The following is a 21,676-nucleotide window of genomic DNA, read 5'->3' as shown; positions in this document are numbered from 1 at the left end:
GAAAAAAGAGAAGTGGGCCGGGGGGGGGGGGGGGGGGGGGGGGGGGGGCGGGGGGGGGGGGGGCGGGCTGTTTCAGTGGTTATACTTTATATGATTATATTTTAACCTTATTGAAATCCCTGTACCCACTTTACTTATAAAGATATAATTTATAAAGTTATAATTTTGCTTTGATCACAAAACCTAGAGAGCAGATTAGAGAATTCTCAGCTGGATTCCATTGCTATCTGAAGATACCATACTGAAGATGCCAACAATTTGTGAACCGAACATTGAGTAGACACTACTAGACAGTATGTGACACATTGTGTAAACTGATACACCATCTTCAGATGACAGACACATCGTCTACTATACACCTCATTGGTCTGCATGTCTATTATAGACTGTTGAGTTAGCTACTCAAAACTTAATAATTAATTGCGATAGTTAAATGTCCAGATAGTTTAAAACGGATCACTCAATTTTGCAAAATATGTATGTAAGGACCTTAGTGAAGTATAATGAACTGTATACTTGACTTGGTAATCAACAATAAATAAAATGATTACAATAATGATTAAATTACAATTATAAACTCCTTCTTGTTCACTATAATTTGTGTTTATGAACCTGATTCCCTTATCTCACTGGGAGGCCCACTTAGAGGAGTACACAGCTACAGTGTACTATGTATAATGTACATATTGTACTTAGAGGCTCTCAACTATCAGGATCCTTCAGTAGCATCTCACTGTTCCCCTCTGTAATGCTACATACACTGCACAATGTTCAGTACACATCTACAGTACACAGCTACAGTACATATTGTACTTAGAGGCTCTCAATTATCAGGATCCTTAAGAAGCATCTCACTGTTCCCCTCTGTAATGCTACATACACTGCACAATGTTCAGTACACATCTACAGTACACAGCTACAGTACATATTGTACTTAGAGGCTCTCAATTATCAGGATCCTTAAGAAGCATCTCACTGTTCCCCTCTGTAATGCTACATACACTGCACAATGTTCAGTACACATCTACAGTACACAGCTACAGTACATATTGTACTTAGAGGCTCTCAATTATCAGGATCCTTCAGTAGCATCTCACTGTTCCCCTCTGTAATGCTACATACACTGCAAAATGTTCAGTACGCACGGTACACAGTACACAGCTACAGTACATATTGTATACACACTATATACCACACTACTGCAGCAGCATCTCTGCAGCTTTACCTTCACATTGACTAACACAATTTCTACACACATTCTACCCCAGTATTTACCAAAATAACCTAAATACAGGAAGAGAGTTGTATCAGGTGTATTGTGTGGTACACACTACTAGTGACAATACACAACTAGTGCACAATACACTACTAGTGACAATACACTGCTAGTGACAATACACAATACACCCCATTACACAGAACAAAGAGCGACAGAAGAGGAGTGAGTGTTGTGGTCAAGCTGTTCTTTTGATAGGTATTTTAGCTGACTGTTTGTTCTTATTCTTATTCAGGCTGCTTGTTCTGCAGAATGTTGAAATTCTTACTCAGTATATGGATTTTGCAGTGACTCTTATGATGCCTTGAGGTTTACATTATCACTTACAGACCACACAGTTGTCCCAAACATAACATAAAGTATTATGGAGTTTGGTTGTAACATCTATATTATTATAATAGACACATATTAGTTCATGTGCAATCTGATTTCATCACGTTATTATCTATTAGCTTTCAGTTAGAACCAGTAGAAACAAATCTTCGATCTTACAATTCCTCCCGAACTTGCTATTTTACATGACTAGCATGAAAAGGAGAGCAGATTCTCCTCCCAAGAAAATGGACATGAACAAAGTGCTCAAATCTCACCAAGCTTTACTCTCTCAAAACAAGGAGGATCCTGACTTTGTGGAGAGAACTGATAAAATACCTTTCTGTCACACTGTCGGTAAGTACATACTTCACATACCTTTCTGTCACACTGTCGGTAAGTACATACTTCACATACCTTTCTGTCATACTGTCGGTAAGTACATACTTCACATACCTTTATGTCACACTGTCGGTAAGTACATACTTCACATACCTTTCTGTCACACTGTCGGTAAGTACATACTTCACATACCTTTCTGTCACACTGCCGGTAAGTACATACTTCACATACCTTTCTGTCACACTGTCGGTAAGTACATACTTCACATACCTTTCTGTCACACTGTCGGTAAGTACATACTTCACATACCTTTCTGTCACACTGTCGGTAAGTACATACTTCACATACCTTTCTGTCACACTGTCGGTAAGTACATACTTCACATACCTTTCTGTCACACTGCCGGTAAGTACATACTTCACATACCTTTCTGTCACACTGTCGGTAAGTACATACTTCACATACCTTTCTGTCACACTGCCGGTAAGTACATACTTCACATACCTTTCTGTCACACTGTCGGTAAGTACATACTTCACATACCTTTCCGTCACACTGTCAGTAAGTACATACTTCACATACCTTTCTGTCACACTGTCGGTAAGTACATACTTCGCATACCTTTCTGTCACACTGTCGGTAAGTACATACTTCACATACCTTTCTGTCACACTGTCGGTAAGTACATACTTCACATACCTTTATGTCACACTGTCGGTAAGTACATACTTCACATACCTTTCTGTCACACTGTCGGTAAGTACATACTTCACATACCTTTCTGTCACACTGTCGGTAAGTACATACTTCACATACCTTTATGTCACACTGTCGGTAAGTACATACTTCACATACCTTTCTGTCACACTGTCGGTAAGTACAAACTTCACATACCTTTCTGTCACACTGTCGGTAAGTACATACTTCACATACCTTTCTGTCACACTGTCGGTAAGTACATACTTCACATACCTTTCTGTCACACTGTCGGTAAGTACATACTTCACATACCTTTCTGTCACACTGTCGGTAAGTACATACTTCACATACCTTTCTGTCACACTGTCGGTAAGTACATACTTCACATACCTTTCTGTCACACTGTCGGTAAGTACATACTTCACATACCTTTCTGTCACACTGTCAGTAAGTACATACTTCGCACACCTTTCTGTCACACTGTCAGTAAGTACATACTTCACATACCTTTCTGTCACACTGTCGGTAAGTACATATTTCACATACCTTTCTGTCACACTGTCGGTAAGTACATACTTCACATACCTTTCTGTCACACTGTCGGTAAGTACATACTTCACATACCTTTCTGTCACACTGTCGGTAAGTTCCTACTATTGGCCGATAACATCTTCCTTTTAATCGTGGTACGACCACGCTACGCAGATTAATTAACTGAGCCATAACATCTCAATGTTAAACCTACAAAATATAAAAATGTTGGTATCTCGCAGGAGAAGACGGAATGATTTACCCTCAATACAACTATCACGGAGGGAGATGGGTGGATAGAATAAAGTCATGTGACCAGTTCGTGGCTAGACCAGACGACCTCTTTATCTGCTGTGTTCCCAGATCAGGTAGTTTGTGAATCACGTGTTTGTTCTGACACGTGGGGGGTTTGTTCTGACACGTGGGGGGTTTGTTCTGACACGTGGGGTGTTTGTTCTGACACGTGGGGTGTTTGTTCTGACACGTGGGGTGTTTGTTCTGACACGTGGGGTGTTTGTTCTGACACGTGGGGTGTTTGTTCTGACACGTGGGGTGTTTGTTCTGTCACGTGTTCTAAGAATATTATTTTCCTCATTCATTATAGTCCTTTTGTTACTGTTTTAATATTCGTATGCCATATTAAATATCTCAATGGTGTAAGCCAAACACATGAATCTCTACAAACTAAATTCTAATGAGTTTTTTGTGAACTCCACTGTAACAGAAACATAACATATTGTTACAAACTAGCCCATGTAAGGTTTTTTTTTTCTGGGTGCCACAGACCCACCCAATGGTGCTGACTTTTTTGGGTTAAAGACCCACTTTTCCATTGAATGTGGCTCGCTGGCTGAGCTTCGCTCGCAGTAACTTTTTTCGCAAATTTTTTAATCCAATTTTTTGAACTTTCCCTATCAACAATGCAATCTTAGAGATTGGACTAATAATTTAGGACTTGAAGTTGATGACCTTCTTCCGTCAGAATAATTATATGTACTATTCATATATGCAATATTCCACCACATTTTGGTTGATAATTTGATTTCAAAAGTCCACTCATACATATGTGGAAAACTTACAAATACCTCTTAAAATGCTGGCTTTATACTTATAGTATAAAGATGTAGGTATAGGTCAGGGACGTAGCCAGGTTTTTTAATCCAGCTGCGCAGCGAGCGAAGCGAGCAAGCTGTGGCAGGGGTCTGGGGGGCGCAGCCCCCTGGAAAATTTTTGCGAAACAGGGTGTTTTAGACGACATTTGGCATTAAAGAAATTTGTAGGACAGCAATAAACTGGGATTGAAAAGAATCAAGTACTCACGTAAAGTTGGTAACTTCACAACAGCAATCTGCATTCTCCAATCAGAATTTACGACTTACTCAGGCCTCATCGTCTTAAAATTTTTACATTTCCTACGGTCTAGGGGACACTATTGACTATTTATAGAAGTCTTCTAGAATGTTTGCTTGGATGTTATGACAGATATTTACTAATGACTAATCCACAGTTCAAATCTTTGACTGACTGCAGTCATAAACACAGCCCAGTTACCAGGCGACCATGGGGGAGTAGACACACAGTTGATAACAACAGACCTACTATCAATATCAACAGACCCACTATTTCATCTTACAGACCCACAAGTCAATCCACAGACCCATTTCAGAGTAGCAAAGACCCACTATTAAGCGAGTAGACACACACTTAATATCAACAGACCCGCTATCAATATCAACAGGCCCACTATTTCATCTTACAGACCTTAAGTCAATCTACAGACCCATTTCAGATTAGCAAAGACCCACTATTAAGCGAGTAGACACACAGTTGATAACAACAGACCTACTATCAATATCAACAGACCCACTATTTCATCTTACAGACCCACAAGTCAATCCACAGACCCATTTCAGAGTAGCAAAGACCCACTATTAAGCAAGTAGACACACACTTAATAAAAATAGGCCCACTATTTGACCTTAGAGACCCACTGCCAATAATAACAGACCCACTTTGTAACCTTACAGACCCACAAATAAATCTACAGACCCATTTCAGAGTAGCAAAGGCCCACTATTAAGCGAGTAGACACACACTTAATAACAACAGACCCACTATCAATATCAACAGGCTCACTATTTCATCTTACAGACCCACAAGTCAATCTACAGACCCATTTCAGAGTAGCAAAGACCCACTATTAAGCGAGTAGACACACACTTAATAACAACAGACCCACTATCAATATCAACAGACCCACTATTTCATCTTACAGACCCACAAGTCAATCTACAGACCCATTTCAGAGTAGCAAAGACCCACTATTAAGCGAGTAGACACACACTTAATAACAACAGACCCACTATCAATATCAACAGGCCCACTATTTCATCTTACAGACCGACAAGTCAATCTACAGACCCATTTCAGAGTAGCAAAGACCCACTATTAAGCGAGTAGACACACACTTAATAACAACAGACCCACTATCAATATCAACAGACCCACTATTCCACCTTATAGAGTATAGACCCATGTAAGTAAGTCTACACTATAATAAAACACATCCAAGCTATCAACAGGCCCACTATTAACCATGGTCAATTCAATCCTAACCTCACCCCCCCCCCCCCCCCCCCCCCAAGAAAATATGTTTTTTTTTTCGTTTCAGCCAATTTTAATTTTTCGATGAAAAAATTTGAGGCAAGGGTGCTGGCACCCTTGGCACCCTATAAAAAAAAACCTTAAGCCCATGTTCGTAACTTGGACATGTAAACCACAGACTTCACAGTGTCACAGTGTGTCACAGTGTTTCACAGTGTGTCACAGTGTGTCACTTGTCACAGTGTGTCAATTGTCACGTGTCACAGTGTGTCACAGTGTGTCACTTGTCACAGTGTGTCACTTGTCACGTGTTACAAGTAGATATAATATAAGTAAAGTCCTCGTCACTTGTTTGGTATGATATAAGTAAAGTTCTCGTCACTTAATTAAACCAGTAGCGGTCGCCGTTCCGCAAGTGCTGTGGGTAATTTGAGTACGTTGAGTACGTTGAGTGCTAAATTTTGTACAGTTCCCCAGGTTTATGATATAATGAATAATTTATTTGGGTCTTTAAGAATCGTTCAGAGCATGGTACATGTGTTTGTAAGATAAATATTACCCATTGAAGCTAATAGCTTTCAAAGTTCTTATTGTATGGAATTATACATATGAAGCAAGTAGAGGAATCCACCCTTCGAATGTATATGAGTCGTTATTTCATGTTGAACCCTGATGGGTAACTTTGATAGTTGATATTAGATCATCAGAAGCATCCACTCAGTGCCTACTATAGTAATCACGTGAGCATATTCCTTGCTGTATAGCACATTATTTCATGCGGAATAGCGTGTTAGCCCATGATAATTTCGTCACAGATCAAACTTAACACACCCTATAGAGTTAAGCTATGATAACGTCGTACTGAGGTACACTAAAATTCAATATAAATAGAGGGCTCTTTCCCTCCCTCCCACATTTCTTATTTGCTCCATTCTACACAGAGCTGCCGATCTTAAAGACCTCTAACGAGTTGATGATCTTTAGGGACCTACTCTCTCTCTCTCCCTCTCAGATCTCTATATGTTGCAGTGGAAGCTCTTCTTACCTCTTTATCAGAAGAGTGGAGAAGTTTGAGGACATAGCCATAGCTTTCTTAACCATTAACTTCTCTAGATTTTGTTAAAACTAAAACATTAACTTTACGTGAGTTGATCTATTTCATAAGTTTTAAAAAATTCACCGGACAAGGAGTTCTTGCAATGATAATAATTTTTGCTCTAAGAATTCTAATACAGATAACTCATATTTTTACAAGTTTTTATTTCAAATAAATTCATACGAGAAGGAGTTGTGTGCTACAGCGTTTTCAGGATGCTGCAGTGTTTTCAGGAAACTGCAGTGTTTTCAGTAAACACAAATATAAATCTAGAAGGAGCGAACGAGCTGGCTAGTGACCGCAAGCAGTGGAGAAAGATGATAGTACGACACAAACGAGAGTTCATTATTGATGCAGATCACTCGAATGATTGATGAGAGCTGATCAAGTTGAAGTACAAGTGAGTAAGTTGTGAGTTGTTTGCGAGCTCAGCAGTATAAAGCTCTGATAAACCCAACTTACACCTCACCTATAAACTTATATTCTAACTATTTTATATCTTATTTATCTACAATTCAGCTAGATTTTATCTTTCTAACCTTCCAAAAGGTTAAAAATGTCATATGTTGCTCATATCAATCTATCAGCCCTATGCTACAGCAAAATTGTTGATACTTGAAGCTTAAATATTTACGTTTACAAAACTCAAACATATTTAAAAATTGCTGTGATATGGTTGATGCTAACGGTTCGTTAAGAGAGATCTAAGCCCATCTCCAGTGTCATGAGTTAGCTATATCACAAATTGGGGTTGGCTCTCAAGAAAAGACGGAATCAGGAGAGCATTCTCTCCACCCGTGTCAATGTATGTGGGGACTCCCACTAAAATGAGTTATGTTACGTACAGCGATGATGTTAGAGACCTTCTCTATATCCATCTCTAATATACTGAAGTACTAAGTGCTGTCCTCACTCTCTATCAGAGGAGAGGTCTGAGGACACAACTCTGTTAATCATAGTTTGCGTTTACAAAACTCAAAAATATTTAAAAATTGCTGTGATATGGTTGATGCTAACGACTCGTTAAGAGAGATCTAAGCCCATCTCCAGTGTCATGAGTCAGCTATATCACAGATTGGGGTTGGCTCTCAAGAAAAGACGGAATCAGGAGAGCATTCTCTCCACCCGTGTCAAATGTATGTGGGGACTCCCACTAAAATGTGTTATGTAACGTACAGCGATGATCTTAGAGTTAGAGACCTTTTCATGTCCAATCTGTAATTATACACTAGGTGCTAGTTTCACTCTATCAGAGTAGAAGTCTAGAAGGATAAAACTATGATAATTATAGTTCACTGTAACGTTAGTATACCAAGTTTAGAAAACAAACAAGTGATACACAGTGTTTAATGATGAAGCTAAACAAATATCAAGTACACATCATAAAATAAAATGTAATATTTCACATGCGTTAGGTCAAAAGAGCAAGTTAGTGTTTAATTCATAATCTAAATCCATCAAGTCTTTGAGTCAAATATCTAGCTTTTGCAAGAGAACAGTATCTGTAGCGATGTAACTTAAAACAGCTCGGATTATCGAGTTGTGTTGGGTAATTGAAGTCAAACAGAGAATAAACATCAATAACTTCAGTATCTGGTAGGTTTCTAGCAAAGAAACAACGTTCATTTTCCCCTGCGCAGTAAATTCTACAATGCTGTATCTCTTCAAGTATTTTAGGATATACCGCTGCAGGGAGACAACAACTCTCGTTATCGGTTGGTGAAAAACCATTCAAATGTCGCTGAGAGAACTTTGCTATTTTCATCTCATCCGGATTCAGGTACATGGTCTCTGGATTCTTGAATTGAAAATGCTGTTCCTGCTCATTGGGAAATATGAGAGTGAGTTCTCTGAGTATAAATCCTCCATTCTGAGTAGTGAAACCCTCAGTAGCTGCGATAACGAATTCAAAGTTCATATTTTAGAAATGACACAATGTTTTCACGACAGAGCCTTTATTGAATGCGACATGTGATTATCATGTGAAAGGGAACTCATTACTAGGATTAACATGTCGTGAGCGACTGGGGAAGTATCGGCGCAAATTCATGAGGCGATATCCAATGTTCCGTTCAGATTCTTGCAACCCCATCTTTTTTCACTTTCTTAAAAGCTCTGTCTATGAATGAATGGTTGAATTCGTTAATGTACCGTCCGTAGAATACAATTTCTGCCGAACACATTTGCAACCACAACCGACCAGCGTTGATATAATTATTTTTGTCTTTCGAAGGGTCATCACAGTGAGGTAAAAGCTCTTGCACCTGATCGTAATAAACTTCTATGTCCGTTAACATGGGTCCTCTTACTTCCTCAAAGTGAATTTGCAGTTTCTCTAAAAGTCCACGTTGATGACAAATGTGTAACAGAGGGCTTTTTATTTTTGATTCACACGCTGAGCACTTGAGAACAGACATTTGTTCACATTGTCGAGCAATCTGCTCAGCAAGAAACCCCAAGTATACATCATGAAAATAGTTCATAGCTGCCGATTCTAAAGTGCTGATCAAGAAGTGAGCAGTGTCAACAGATTCAACTGTTTTTAAAACTCATAGTCGTAAATGTAATAGAGTAGATTTTGATATAAAATCGAGTCCATATTGCTACAGTTTGCAAAGAGATGTTCTTGAGCAATAGTTAACTTGCAGTTGTGGTAGAGGTCCAGGTAACAACATGGCTGAGTGTCCAAGAAAACACGCTTGAAAAAGGATTCCATAATAAATTCATAAATATATTTTCCAGGGCAAATATGTCTTTTTCTATTTTCTTGCAAACAATATCGACAAAGCCTGTTCTTTCTGGTATTGACATCGTGATCTTGTGCATAATTTTTTATGATGACTTCGATCTTTGCACTTTGAGCATCTGCTTCCATTTTTTGAGTAGTGTCCATACATTGACAGCAAAAAGAGAGGAGCAGCAAAGTCCATTATGAATTTTAAGAAATGAAGCTGTTTCCCACTTCTCCTGTTTATATATCCATTTTTTTATTTGAATCTCTGGAACAATTAAAACACAACTCTACTGAATCGACTTGTAAAATTCATACACAATCTTATCATTTTTTTCAAAATCTTTGGTATATTCATTTAAAAAATCCTCATAATCTAAACCCAAAGATTTAACATAAAGAAAATGAATACAGAAAAATCCACATGCAACGCTATTCCATCCTTGTACTCTAGTTGTGCTATAAGTTATTTGATCAAATGGTTCAACAATGTCTCTGTAATGTTTTGGTAGGGTAGCATCCTCCCAATCACGTCCAAAGCTGTCAAAGAATGAGATCTTTTCTCCTTCAACAAACCATGCATTCCAATGCTGTCCCGTTTTATCGTGTTCATCAGTATTTGTAATAAAAGCGTATGTTTTCTTTTTGGTTCTTAGAGCAATACATGAGGGGTAGGTTCCAATATAATATTTTTTAGTCACACTGTTTTCTTCAAGGATTCTGTTTATTTCCAATGTTGATAGAGGTTTCATATCACAAGTAGAAACAACACTGACAAGTATATGCTAGAAATGATAGACTGATGAATCTCTAGCTGCTTTTATTACTCGATTATTCTGACCATACGATCGGCATCAATTTGAAGTTGACGGTCAAAGACTGCATATACTATGAGAATTAAATCCTCTGGTATATCCTCAATTCCCAGATCAATTTCAAGGTAGGTCGATGCTTTCTCTTGGAGATTTAAATGTCTCTCTGTCAAGCTGCTTCTGTCAGCACCAAAACTCATTCCAACCATAAAGTTCAGATGAAAGTTTGTGCTATCAATCAGACAATTTCCCTTAGACTCCTTTCCAATGGTACGATAAAGCTGTCTAAAATATTCTCCAAAGTCACTATATACATAGTTGTGATCCCCAAGCTTATCAATAGTACCCACCTCCAGTGGATCATTGAAGTATGGCACACCATTGCGGTAAAATTGAAATTTCTTGAATCCATGGAATATAAATGGATTTGTGTTTGTCCGTCCATCAAAATCTCTGCTCTTTTGCAGTGTAAAAAATGCATATGGAGGTAAAGTGTCAGAGAAAACATCAGACATTCTGATAATTTTACTGTGCTGTGTTACAGGTCTGATTATTATTTCAGGCCTTGAAATGAAATATGGGATAGGCTCTTTCTGAAGTCTCTCTTCAATGAGATCGTGTATTTCATCTCGTACTCTGTAGTATGTTGCAAGTATGTAGCAATCTTCAAGCAGAATACTATAACCATGAACATCATCACCACAAAGAAGCAAAAACTCATCTTTGTTTTTTGTTAAACTTAACCGTAACTTCATATTGGTTGGAAGACACTTCAGAGTATTAAGCAGAGGGCATTGAAATTTAGAATTTAGAGTAAGACTCTGTCCTCGATTGACCAGAGCACTGCGTTTGCTTGCAGCAGGGTTCGCATCAGTTGGAATCCAATTATTTACTGTGTTGGATATAAAATTTTCCAAAGCCACCTCCAATTCATCGCCAGACAATCCCGAGGTAGCTAACACACTTCTTTGCGCTTCTATTAACAAAGCTTTTGGAAGGGATGAAGCATTCCAAAAGGCTTCTTTTTTCGTCTCGATCGCATCCTCTCCGCCCTCCATATCTTCAATTACCATATCATCAAATGCGTTCTTATGACTTTCATCCCACTTCCAAAACAATCGTAAGTCTTCTTCAGACTTTTTAGACACCCCCTCATCCATTAGAAACGCTTCGTTATACAAAAGAAAATCTTCCCGATTTTTTTCTGAATTTAGAGCGGTGTTGAAAAATGTTTGATAGGCATAGGCGTTCTTCATACTCTGACATAGCTCCGTACGATCAGAACAGATTACAGAAACTTCGCCCCAGAGACTGTTTGCGAGATTATTTATTATGGAAACATTCTTATTCGGTTTTGGAAAGTCCCCACCATCTTTCTGTAGTTTTAACTTGGTAACGATATGCAAATCTGTGAGGAGACCCTTTGGTTGGGGAGGGAGAGTAAAATTGATGGGTCCATCATTGAATAAATTAGTAACTGGCCATACTTTCAAATCATAAGTTTCTTCAATAGAAACCTGTGTAGGACGATCGTTCCATAGTAGCAAGGAAGATGAAACAGATTCAGAACTATTTACAAACTTTGCCATTTCTTTGATTTTCTTCTCTTTTTATGGGGTCTATGGACAACAGTATTTTTTATTTCTGTTGGATTGATACGATTGGAAAGTTTAGTAATCTCTTTAGCTCCACGTTTTGCTCCAGCAGTGATTAACTCTTTTCCAGCAGCTATAGCGATTGGTTTTGAAGCCTTGGCTATTCCTTTTATACCGCTGCTTATCAGAGGTATTGCTTGTTTCATAAGGGCGCCGAACCAATTTCCCAATCCCTCACCTTGCATTCCGTAAATGTAGCGATCCATTTCAACAGCACCACCCTTTTGCACGAATACAGAGCGATATGCTCCACTTTTTAGAGTTTCTGGTTTGAAAATTTCCATGGTTGCAACTTGTGTAGAATTATCAAGCTCTGATTTTATCACCTTTTTATAGATCGGATGCTGAGCGAAATAACAGTCTTGAAATTCGGGTTGAACTTGATGAACTGTCCTTTTATATCTCGAAGTTCAATCAAAATTGTTGAAAATTGCTTTATGTTGATTGGCACATAGTCTGGGTGTGTTGGTTCATAGAGTGACCACTGAGGCGCAGTTTTAATCGGTACCATACCCAGGTTTCGGGACAATTTACCATTTATGTAGGAATTCTCAATAATGTTTGCATAAACAAATCCAGGAAAATCGCTGCAGTGAAAGTCGTTATCATTTATCGTAAATCTATCTGAATACTGATCTTCATGCACTCCCATGAGCGTCCAAGGAGTGTCCTTTACCCCCTCTATAACCAGGTATAGATTAGTGATTTCGATATTGATAATACTATATTGCTTGTCTGTAGTGGCAAGCATCGCATCTCTCTTCTTTGCAAGTTGTAGCTTTTCTCTTATCAAGTTGGAAATCACCCAACACATTGTAAATACTGAGCTGTAGCTTCCTTCAGGAACAATTACCATTGAAGGTTCAGGTAATTGCAAATCCGTCAATGTATTAGACATTGCGCTAGGTATTAGAGTCTCAGATTTCCCCTTTTTATGTTTCAATGCCTCCATAGAGAGCTCACGAGATGTATGATAAAAATAAACTTTATTATTTCCATCGTGAATGTTGTACACCTCACCATGGTATAAAGAAGTTAAAGCCATTTCACAGTCTTCAGTAAGTTTGACAGGCTCAAGTTGCGAAATAAAGCGTGATGGATTCCCATCTTGGCCTCCAATAATAACAATCTTGCGTATACTCTCCATCTTATTCATTGGATGCACACAAATTTTACTGCTTTTATAGACAATTGATACTCGGGTGTTTAAAATGTAATACCATTTTTACGAAGTAAACAATACATTTCTTCATAACATTTAGAAAACTCTCCATTACAACAATCTAAAACAAAATCATCAAAATTAGTGTCCATTACTCTACTTCCAACCGTTACCAACCCATCCTTGTTCCGTGCAATGTTGGCTTTGGCAATTTTCATCATAAGTTTGTCCAAAATCTTCTTTGACTCTGCATTATGAACATTGTCTAATCTTGGAACAAGACCCGATGGTAGTTCAATACTTTTATTTGGCTCACTGAGTCCTTCTGTTGGAAGGAGCACAAATACATCTTCACCATTGTTTGACACACCATCTCTAGGAGCCAAGATAAATCTTGCCATTTAAAGAATCGATTGAACTAGTCCAGCAATAACAGGTAAAACTGTAGACAGAATAGATGATAGTGTACCACCACTTTGTCCAGAAAATTTCCTTTTTATATGCGTACCCTTAAGACCACTCGTGGATCGAATAAGTCTTCTATGCTTCACAATTTTTTTGTCTTGGTGACTTGAAAGGTGTAACTTTTCATCAGCTAGAAGTTTGAATATCATATTGAGAACTTTAAATAATTCAGATGGAGCATTCTGTAAAATCTTGAGTCTGTTTTTTTTACTACTTGATGATAGTTTTTCTAAAATGTAGCGGTGTTGTCTCAATGAATTGGCTTGTTTCACAGATAAACGCTTGGAAACCATTGCCACCAGTCTGTTAGCACTGTTAATTCTTCGGGAAGTTCAGGGGCAAAACTCAAAACAATAAATCCTCTGGGTTGCTTTGAACTCCTTAAATAGGCATTGGTTATTCTCTTTAAATCCTTTCCACAGAAAATCTGCCTTGCCAACGTGTTCACTTGTCTGAAATGACGCTGACTATTGAAAAGCACAAAATAATGTGCATTTGAGCTCATCATCCTGAACAATGGACAGTTTGGAAATAAGTTCTGCGTTATGAAGAAAGTGGAGATTGAATGGTGATGAGAACCGAGAATGAAGCAGTTCGCCATTTCCTTGTTATCTCCGCTTAAGATCAAGTCATCCACCACAAGGAGACTGGGTTCTGAAGTGTTCATTTTATCAAAATCAAGACCTTGGATAAAAGTAATTGCTTGTTCTTCAGTTTCATTCCATGTTTTCATAAAGTCTTGTTCAATGCTATACATGTAATATATATTTTTAGGCATCGGATGTACTAGCTTTTGTCTTATTACCTCTAGCATGAACTGTGTTTTCCCTGCCCGAGAGGGTCCGAAAATGATGCAGTTGTGGGAAGCAAGGAATTTCACAGGCATGATTTATGTGTTGAAGAGATCTTGCTGGGCTATCCAACTGTTTGCTTCGCTAGGATATCCTAGAAATTTCACAAGGTATTCACTCTGTCCGTTTCTTTTACGAGTGCTAACAATCCTCTCTATTGGCCATATACCATCAGATTTGTCAACCAATTGAATTTCACTGGTGTAAAATGAACCCTTAATTTCCTCGCCTTTATAGTCCGCCAATCCATATGTAACAGGATATGTAGTTTTCACTTTACTTACTTCAAAGATTTCATATGAAAATGTCATTTCATAACCTTTTTGAAAGATACCCTTCTTTCTAGTTATTCTAACAGAGTCGCCCACTTTTAATAATGCTTTGGTGTGCTTTTTCTCCTTTACAACTCTGGGAAAAAGATTCTGCCTAACTTCCCTCTCATTAGCTAGACTTACATTGTTTGGAGCGAATAATGTGGAGCTATGTTTGGTTTTGTTATAACCATCGATAAGATCCTGTAAAATGTCAATCCACCTGTGAGACCCTCGAGCAGTGAAATATCTAAACATTCGAGTTTTTAGAGTTCTGCAAAATCGCTCAATGATTGCAGCTTTTTGTTCACTATAGACACTGTAGTGTTTGATTTTATACTTCTTAAGCAGTTTGAGAAAGGCAGCATTGTAAAACTCAGAACCTTGATCGAATTGAATCTTTTCAGGGGTGTGTAGGCGAAAAAATGGTTTCATAACTCCAACTATTGAGTTTGCACTCTTGTTTTTCATCTTGAAACCCCATGCTTTTTTACTAAAAGTGTCTATGATGACTATTATCCACTTGTATCCATCATTGTCATGTTGGAGACTTGAAAGGTCTACAAGATCCGCTTGATAAAGATATTTTATCCTTTTGGTATAAACTCTTCTGTACAAGGTAGGCTTCCTGGTTGGCTTGTGTAAGGTATAACTGTCTATAGACTTTAGTTTTGTGTTTACTGCTCTCCTGCTCACGCGTTGGTTATCTTGTTGCAATGCACGAAAAAATCGTTCTTGTCCAGCGAAAGATGCTGGAAATTTAGGATTTTCATACAGCTGCTTCAAATCCATTTCAGTTTAGCGTTGTTAGATGAGTATAAATAGAGCTCCTAAAAGCATATCTTAGACATGGCTCTTTTGTGCGATCACTGTCAAAAAACTTTTCCGACAAATGCCTCCTTATACAAGCATAAGTATAGAGAGCATAATAAATCTAGTTTAGTACTAGTTAGTCACAATCATAAGGATATGAATAGCAATCCAAAAAAGAGGGTTTACCCTCCCGATGATCCGAATGCAGTGAGATTGCCTCCAAAAAGGTCTAGGAATAACAACAGACCTAGAAGTGATAAGAAAAAATTACCGACAAAAGATCCACAATATGATGATGGGTTAGTGGACATTGATCAGTATAAAGATCCAGGAGAAAAACCAAAAGATTCTGATCCACGCAAACATCCGAATTATGATTCACAATCAGATGATGGACTAGAAATTGTTGACAGGTATCAGGATCTTGGGGAGAAAGCAAAAGATTCTGATCCTCCAAAGTCTCCAAAAATTAATCCACAAAGTGATGACGGGTTGAAAATAGTTGATGAATACACAGCAGATGATGAAAGCGATGATCAGCTTAGTATTGTTGATAGCTATGATGATGATGGGCAATCCGATGGAGGTTTAACAGTTATTGATGAATATGATGATAGAGATCAGGCTAGAATTAAACCTAGTGTTGATTATAAGAAAAAATATCTGGACTGTCTCGAAGCCCACAAAAAACAGAAATCTAAGTTTTTGAAAAAGATTGATAGAATGGAAGTTTCTCATAAAAACAACCTTGAGCGTAAAAAGAGGGAATATCGAAAGGAGTGCTATGACGAAATTGAGAAAATCAAAAACTTTCATCGACGTCAAATGTCTGATCTTGATGAGTTGATGAAGGGTGAGTGTAGTGATAAGATACAAGCTCTGAGGGCAGCTCACAATGAGCTAATACAGAATATGGCAAATGATCATAAAAGACAATTGGATGAAAATGAAGAAGATTGTGAAAGAAAACTTCGCACATTAAATGATCAAATAAAAGCTATACAGAAAGATGATGAAGATCTGAGTAGTTTATCAAAGGCAATATTTAATTGTACAACTATGGAGGAGATTTTTGAAATTCAAAAACTAATTAAAAACCATCAGTTGGATATCGTGGTGCAGAATCATCTTCCAACCTTGCAGAATCTGTTCCTTAGTTTGTCTTATGGCGTGTTGCCAATATGTCAACCTCAGCGTGAGCAGGTTACCGATGATCAAAGGAGAGTAGTAGAAAAAATCCAGTCTGCCTCAGGTGCTTCAGCCAAGAGAATTCTTAAGGAGAAACACTCTGAAATTGTCAACCTGTTTACCATAATCAAGGATTCGATTAAACTAGCTCGAGATTCGTATAATCGATATGGCATCGTTTCGTAAAGGTATAAAAGCAATGAAATCTAGCACCTCTCAGTCTTTTAAAAAATGAATTTCAATTTTTTATTTAGTGCAGTTTCTGCACTGTCCTTTGTCATCGAATTTCCAGTCAATTCAAACAACACACAGGACTACTTTTTCTTTGAAGGAAATAACCAAACAGCACATCTTTACCGTGAAAACAAAACACTGTTTTTACATTTGAATCACAACCATGGTAAGATGTTCTCATTTTTCAACACAACTATAAAAAGGGGAACTTTTCTGTTTTCCTGGAAAGGATTCAAGGTAGATGGAGTGGATATGCTGCTACAAAGATCTAATGGAGATATTCAACACACTAAATTTGAACACTTTACTTTTGTTTCTCCGATAGTCAGTATTTTAGAAATAAAATCTCCTACCATGCCTGTTTACAATTTGGAAAGAGATGTAAATTACTGGTATTTTTTCCTTTTAACGTTTGCAGCAGGAATTTTACTTGAATCTAAAACAAAGGGGTTTAGCATATTCAAACAACTTATACAGTCATCTGATAACAATTTGTATGTAAGCAGAGAACTTGATTGTAACCAAGCTCTCGGGATGGAAGAGGGTGATTCTTTAACTAAAATATAATAATATTATAACTTCACTTCATATTGTTTTATCGTTGAAGGTACTTTAAAAAAATATTTTTCTTCTTAACTGTACAAGTTTCATTAATAAAACAGTATTATAATTTACAATAGGGAAATCCAATCTGTCACAACAAAATAGCTGATGCTGTAAATTATCAAGTTTTAAGTCTGATATTGATGTTCAATATTCTGTTTCTAAATCAAAATATTTCATGAAAGTTATTTTATTGTTTTACTGTCTCGGGAGAGTTATTTATAAATTTTCTTAACTTATTACCTTATAGCTCTATAATAAGGACTGATGTTAACCTCCGGAGATATTTATAAGTTAGCAGACCGTGAACTAAGAGAGAGGTTAAGATAATATAGCACCCAACCTGGACCTATAACTGGCATTATCAAGAATGTTTTCGAGATGCAACTCTTGAACCTTAGTAGCAATGTATGATCTTCTGGATCAGGGTAAAGTCCAAGTTGAAAACTAACCCGAGTCATGATTGCATCTGTATGGATACTAAGGATGACAGATCGAAACCTGTTGATCGGGTAAAGGAATTATACAGTTTTGATGAGTTGCAGTTGAAATATCTCATCGATCAAATTGAATAGATTAAAATTGATGATGATTCTGTTGACCTACGAGACATCGGAAACACGAAGTGTGACTATGTACGAACTGTAAATTCGAGTGGTGGATCTACATATATAATTTCATACAAAAAGAACTTTGAAAGCTATTACTTTCAATGGGTAATATCTATCTTACAAACACATGTATCATGCTCTGAACGATTCTTGAACACCCAAATAAATTATTCGTTATATTATAAACCTGGGGAACTGTACACAATTTAGAACTGAACGTACTCAAATTACCCACAGCACTTGCGGAACGGCGACCGCTACTGGTTTAATTAAGTGACGAGAACTTTACTTATATCATACCAAACAAGTGACGAGGACTTTACTTATATTATATCTACTGTTACAGTGTGTCACTTGTCACGTGTCGCAGTGTGTCACTTGTCACGTGTTACAGTGTGTCACTTGTCACGTGTCGCAGTGTGTCACAGCGTGTCACAGTGTGTCACAGTGTGTCACAGTGTGTCACTTGTCACAGTGTGTCAATTGTCACGTGTCACAGTGTGTCACAGTGTGTCACTTGTCACAGTGTGTCACTTGTCACGTGTTACAGTGTGTCACTTGTCACTTGTCACAGTGTGTCACTTGTCACGTGTTACAGTGTGTCACTTGTCACGTGTCGCAGTGTGTCACAGCGTGTCACAGTGTGTCACAGTGTGTCACAGTGTGTCACTTGTCACAGTGTGTCACTTGTCACAGTGTCAAATATCAACCAGGGTCGAACTGGGCGCAGAACATGATAAAACACATAAAGGGAGTAGCCCAGGAGGAGATAATAATAAACCTAGTGAAATGGTTTGAAGGACACACCAACACACAACTTGAACAGCTGGATTCTCCAAGAATATTCAAATCTCAGTAAGTTGTGGTGCGATATAATTCATAAAGTACATTAAATTTGTACATAATTTTATTTTATCTCAATCTCAGACTTCTCAAATAGGCTATAGTCTATATAAAGGTTAGCAAATGCCGCCACAGATCTGACATACATCTCATATTTCTATTCAAGGTAGTTAATTGACATCCCAATTAGTGAATTAACAACTATCATCTAATTATTTCAGTCTGCGTTGTAGTAAGCTACCAAAACAACCCAAGACGATCTACATAGCACGGAACCCATTTGATAACTGTGTAGCCAACTTTGAGATCGTCAAAGGATATTGCACATTTGGAGCTGAAGGTTTCTGACAAGATAAAGAATTCTTTGCATTTTTTAGCCCGAACTCCATACGATGACATGTTATGCGTGCAATGTGCATCACAGTACCTTACAACTTGTGTCATGTCCATGTGGCCGCTTTTGAACATTTATATTATTGTAAACTATTCGTCAACTAAATAGTGAAATTGTAACTAAGTTACTTCTCATTTATTGAAGTTTCCATTGAAACAATAGCAATACTGTGGTGTCATGGTAACTCTACCAAATAAGGTAGTGTCGTCATGGTAACACAACCAAATAAGGTAGTGTCGTCATGGTAACACAACCAAATAAGGTAGTGTCGTCATGGTAACACAACCAAATAAGGTAGTGTCGTCATGGTAACACAACCAAATAAGGTAGTGTCGTCATGGTAACACTACCAAATAAGGTAGTGTCGTCATGGTAACACTACCAAATAAGGTAGTGTCGTCATGGTAACACAACCAAATAAGGTAGTGTCGTCATGGTAACACTAACACTAATGCACCCCAGATATGAGCTGGGAGAAATATCTAAATCTCTATCTGGAGGGAGACATACTGTTCGGTAGCTGGTTTGATCACGTGACACAGGGCTGGAACAAGGCACAGAGCGATCCTAACACTCTCTTTTTGAGGTGAAGTTGTGTAATATCATTATGGTAGTATTGCCATGGTAACTGACCCGCTCTGTTTTTAAAGTACTACCTCACTGATGGCTCTAAGTTTCAAGTCAAATTGTAGTTTGGAGTTGTAATTGTAACGGAGTTGTCTAACTAAGTGCATTAGTAGCAGGGGGGGGGGGGGGGGGGGGGCTAACTAACGTGTTCTATTTCTGAGAATGTACTTGGTTTCTGTAATAAAACCAATTAAGCGTGGTTTGGGTGGGACTGAGGGGCCGGGGTAGAACACTTAATTTATTAGAAACTAATCTATTAATCTAGTGAAACGTCTGATACAATTTTGATGCACAGGATCAAAATAGAATTTAAAACCTAAAATTGGTAATAAAACAACCCTATTTCAGATACAAAGACATGAAAGCAGACGAAACCGGAACCGTTCAAAAGATAGCTTCCTTCCTCGACATCCCCATCTCAAAGGAACGAGCAGCGGAAATAGCAGAGCTCACCACATTTAACAAGATGAAGAAAGACCCTACAGCTAACTTTCAGTGGAACAAGTTCTTGTGTAATGAGGGGTTTGACTTTATCAGGAAGGGAGTAGTGGGAGACTACTTAAACTACTTTACAGAGAAACAGATGGAGATTGTGCGCGGGAAGTTAAGAGAGATTTCTAAATCGGGGGTGTCCTGTTTTGATGAGTTTCTCAGTGAATAGAATAGTTTTTTAAAAGGATATTTGTTAGATTTATAATTGTTTGTTGATAATTTGGTTTTGGTCTCCATCACATTCTTTGATATATTGTTCACTGTTCAGTATATATATTATTGCAGTCAGTTTGTTGTCTGATATTAATCTGTTTTTTCCTTTGCATAAAGTTTTCGTATTTTCACTGAAAACAACTTCAGTAAAAAAAAACTAAGTAAGATAAGAACTTGAAATATTTATTGCACACAATAACGTACTAAAATAACTACAACCTGTTACATACCTAACACAAAGTAACATACCTAAAACAAAGTAACATACCTTAAACAAAGTAACATACCTAAACAAAGTAACATACCTAAACAAAGTAACATACCTAAACAAAGTAACATACCTAAACAAAGTGACATACCTAAACAAAGTAACATACCTAAACAAAGTAACATACCTAAACAAAGTAACATACCTAAACAAAGTAACATACCTAAACAAAGTAACATACCTAAACAAAGTAACATACCTAAACAAAGTAACATACCTAAACAAAGTAACATACCTAAACAAAGTAACATACCTAAACAAAGTAACATACCTAAACAAAGTGACATACCTAAACAAAGTAACATACCTAAACAAAGTAACATACCTAAACAAAGTAACATACCTAAACAAAGTAACATACCTAACAAAGTAACATACCTAAACAAAGTAACATACCTAAACAAAGTAACATACCTAAACAAAGTAACATACCTAAACAAAGTAATATACCTAAAACAAAGTAACATACCTAAAACAAAGTAACATACCTAAACAAAGTAACATACCTAAACAAAGTAACATACCTAAACAAAGTAACATACC

The 21,676-nt window shown here is 37.5% G+C and overlaps 3 protein-coding genes and 1 long non-coding RNA gene across 5 annotated transcripts in view; 3 read left to right on the top strand and 1 right to left on the bottom strand.

The window, feature by feature from the left end:
* The window catches only part of LOC134822809 (chitooligosaccharidolytic beta-N-acetylglucosaminidase-like), a gene marked incomplete in the record, with an annotated part of 941,725 nt that overhangs the window by 373,829 nt on the left and 546,220 nt on the right, over positions 1 to 21,676 (top strand).
* The window catches only part of LOC134823564 (uncharacterized), an 83,806-nt gene that overhangs the window by 12,491 nt on the left and 49,639 nt on the right, over positions 1 to 21,676 (top strand). The gene's annotated exons all lie outside the window — the stretch shown is intronic.
* Positions 1 to 21,676, bottom strand: part of LOC134822617 (ethanolaminephosphotransferase 1-like) — a 51,897-nt gene that overhangs the window by 5,246 nt on the left and 24,975 nt on the right. The window lies entirely within an intron of this gene.
* Positions 1,740 to 20,978, top strand: LOC134822618 (sulfotransferase 2A1-like). The gene is made up of 6 exons (XM_063833749.1): positions 1,740 to 1,945; positions 3,403 to 3,528; positions 19,010 to 19,151; positions 19,361 to 19,479; positions 19,996 to 20,119; positions 20,509 to 20,978. The coding sequence occupies exons 1-6, from the start codon at positions 1,795 to 1,797 to the stop codon at positions 20,819 to 20,821; spliced, it is 975 nt and encodes a 324-aa protein (XP_063689819.1). The 5' UTR covers positions 1,740 to 1,794; the 3' UTR covers positions 20,822 to 20,978.

This window comes from Bolinopsis microptera, chromosome 11, assembly GCF_026151205.1.
Source record: "Bolinopsis microptera isolate Bmic1 chromosome 11, MBARI_Bmic_1.0, whole genome shotgun sequence".
Classification (NCBI taxonomy): Eukaryota; Metazoa; Ctenophora; class Tentaculata; order Lobata; family Bolinopsidae; genus Bolinopsis; species Bolinopsis microptera.
Note: the sequence above shows the minus strand (reverse complement) of the source record. Positions and strands in the feature narration are given on the sequence as shown.

Bases quoted from the DNA above. Each gene is read 5' to 3' on its own strand.
- LOC134822618 (XM_063833749.1), top strand. From the start codon at position 1,795: ATGACTAGCATGAAAAGGAGAGCAGATTCTCCTCCCAAGAAAATGGAC. The intron at 1,946-3,402 runs GTAAGTACATAC...GGTATCTCGCAG, and splicing joins ACCTTTCTGTCACACTGTCG to GAGAAGACGGAATGATTTAC. The intron at 20,120-20,508 runs GTGAAGTTGTGT...ACCCTATTTCAG, and splicing joins CCTAACACTCTCTTTTTGAG to ATACAAAGACATGAAAGCAG.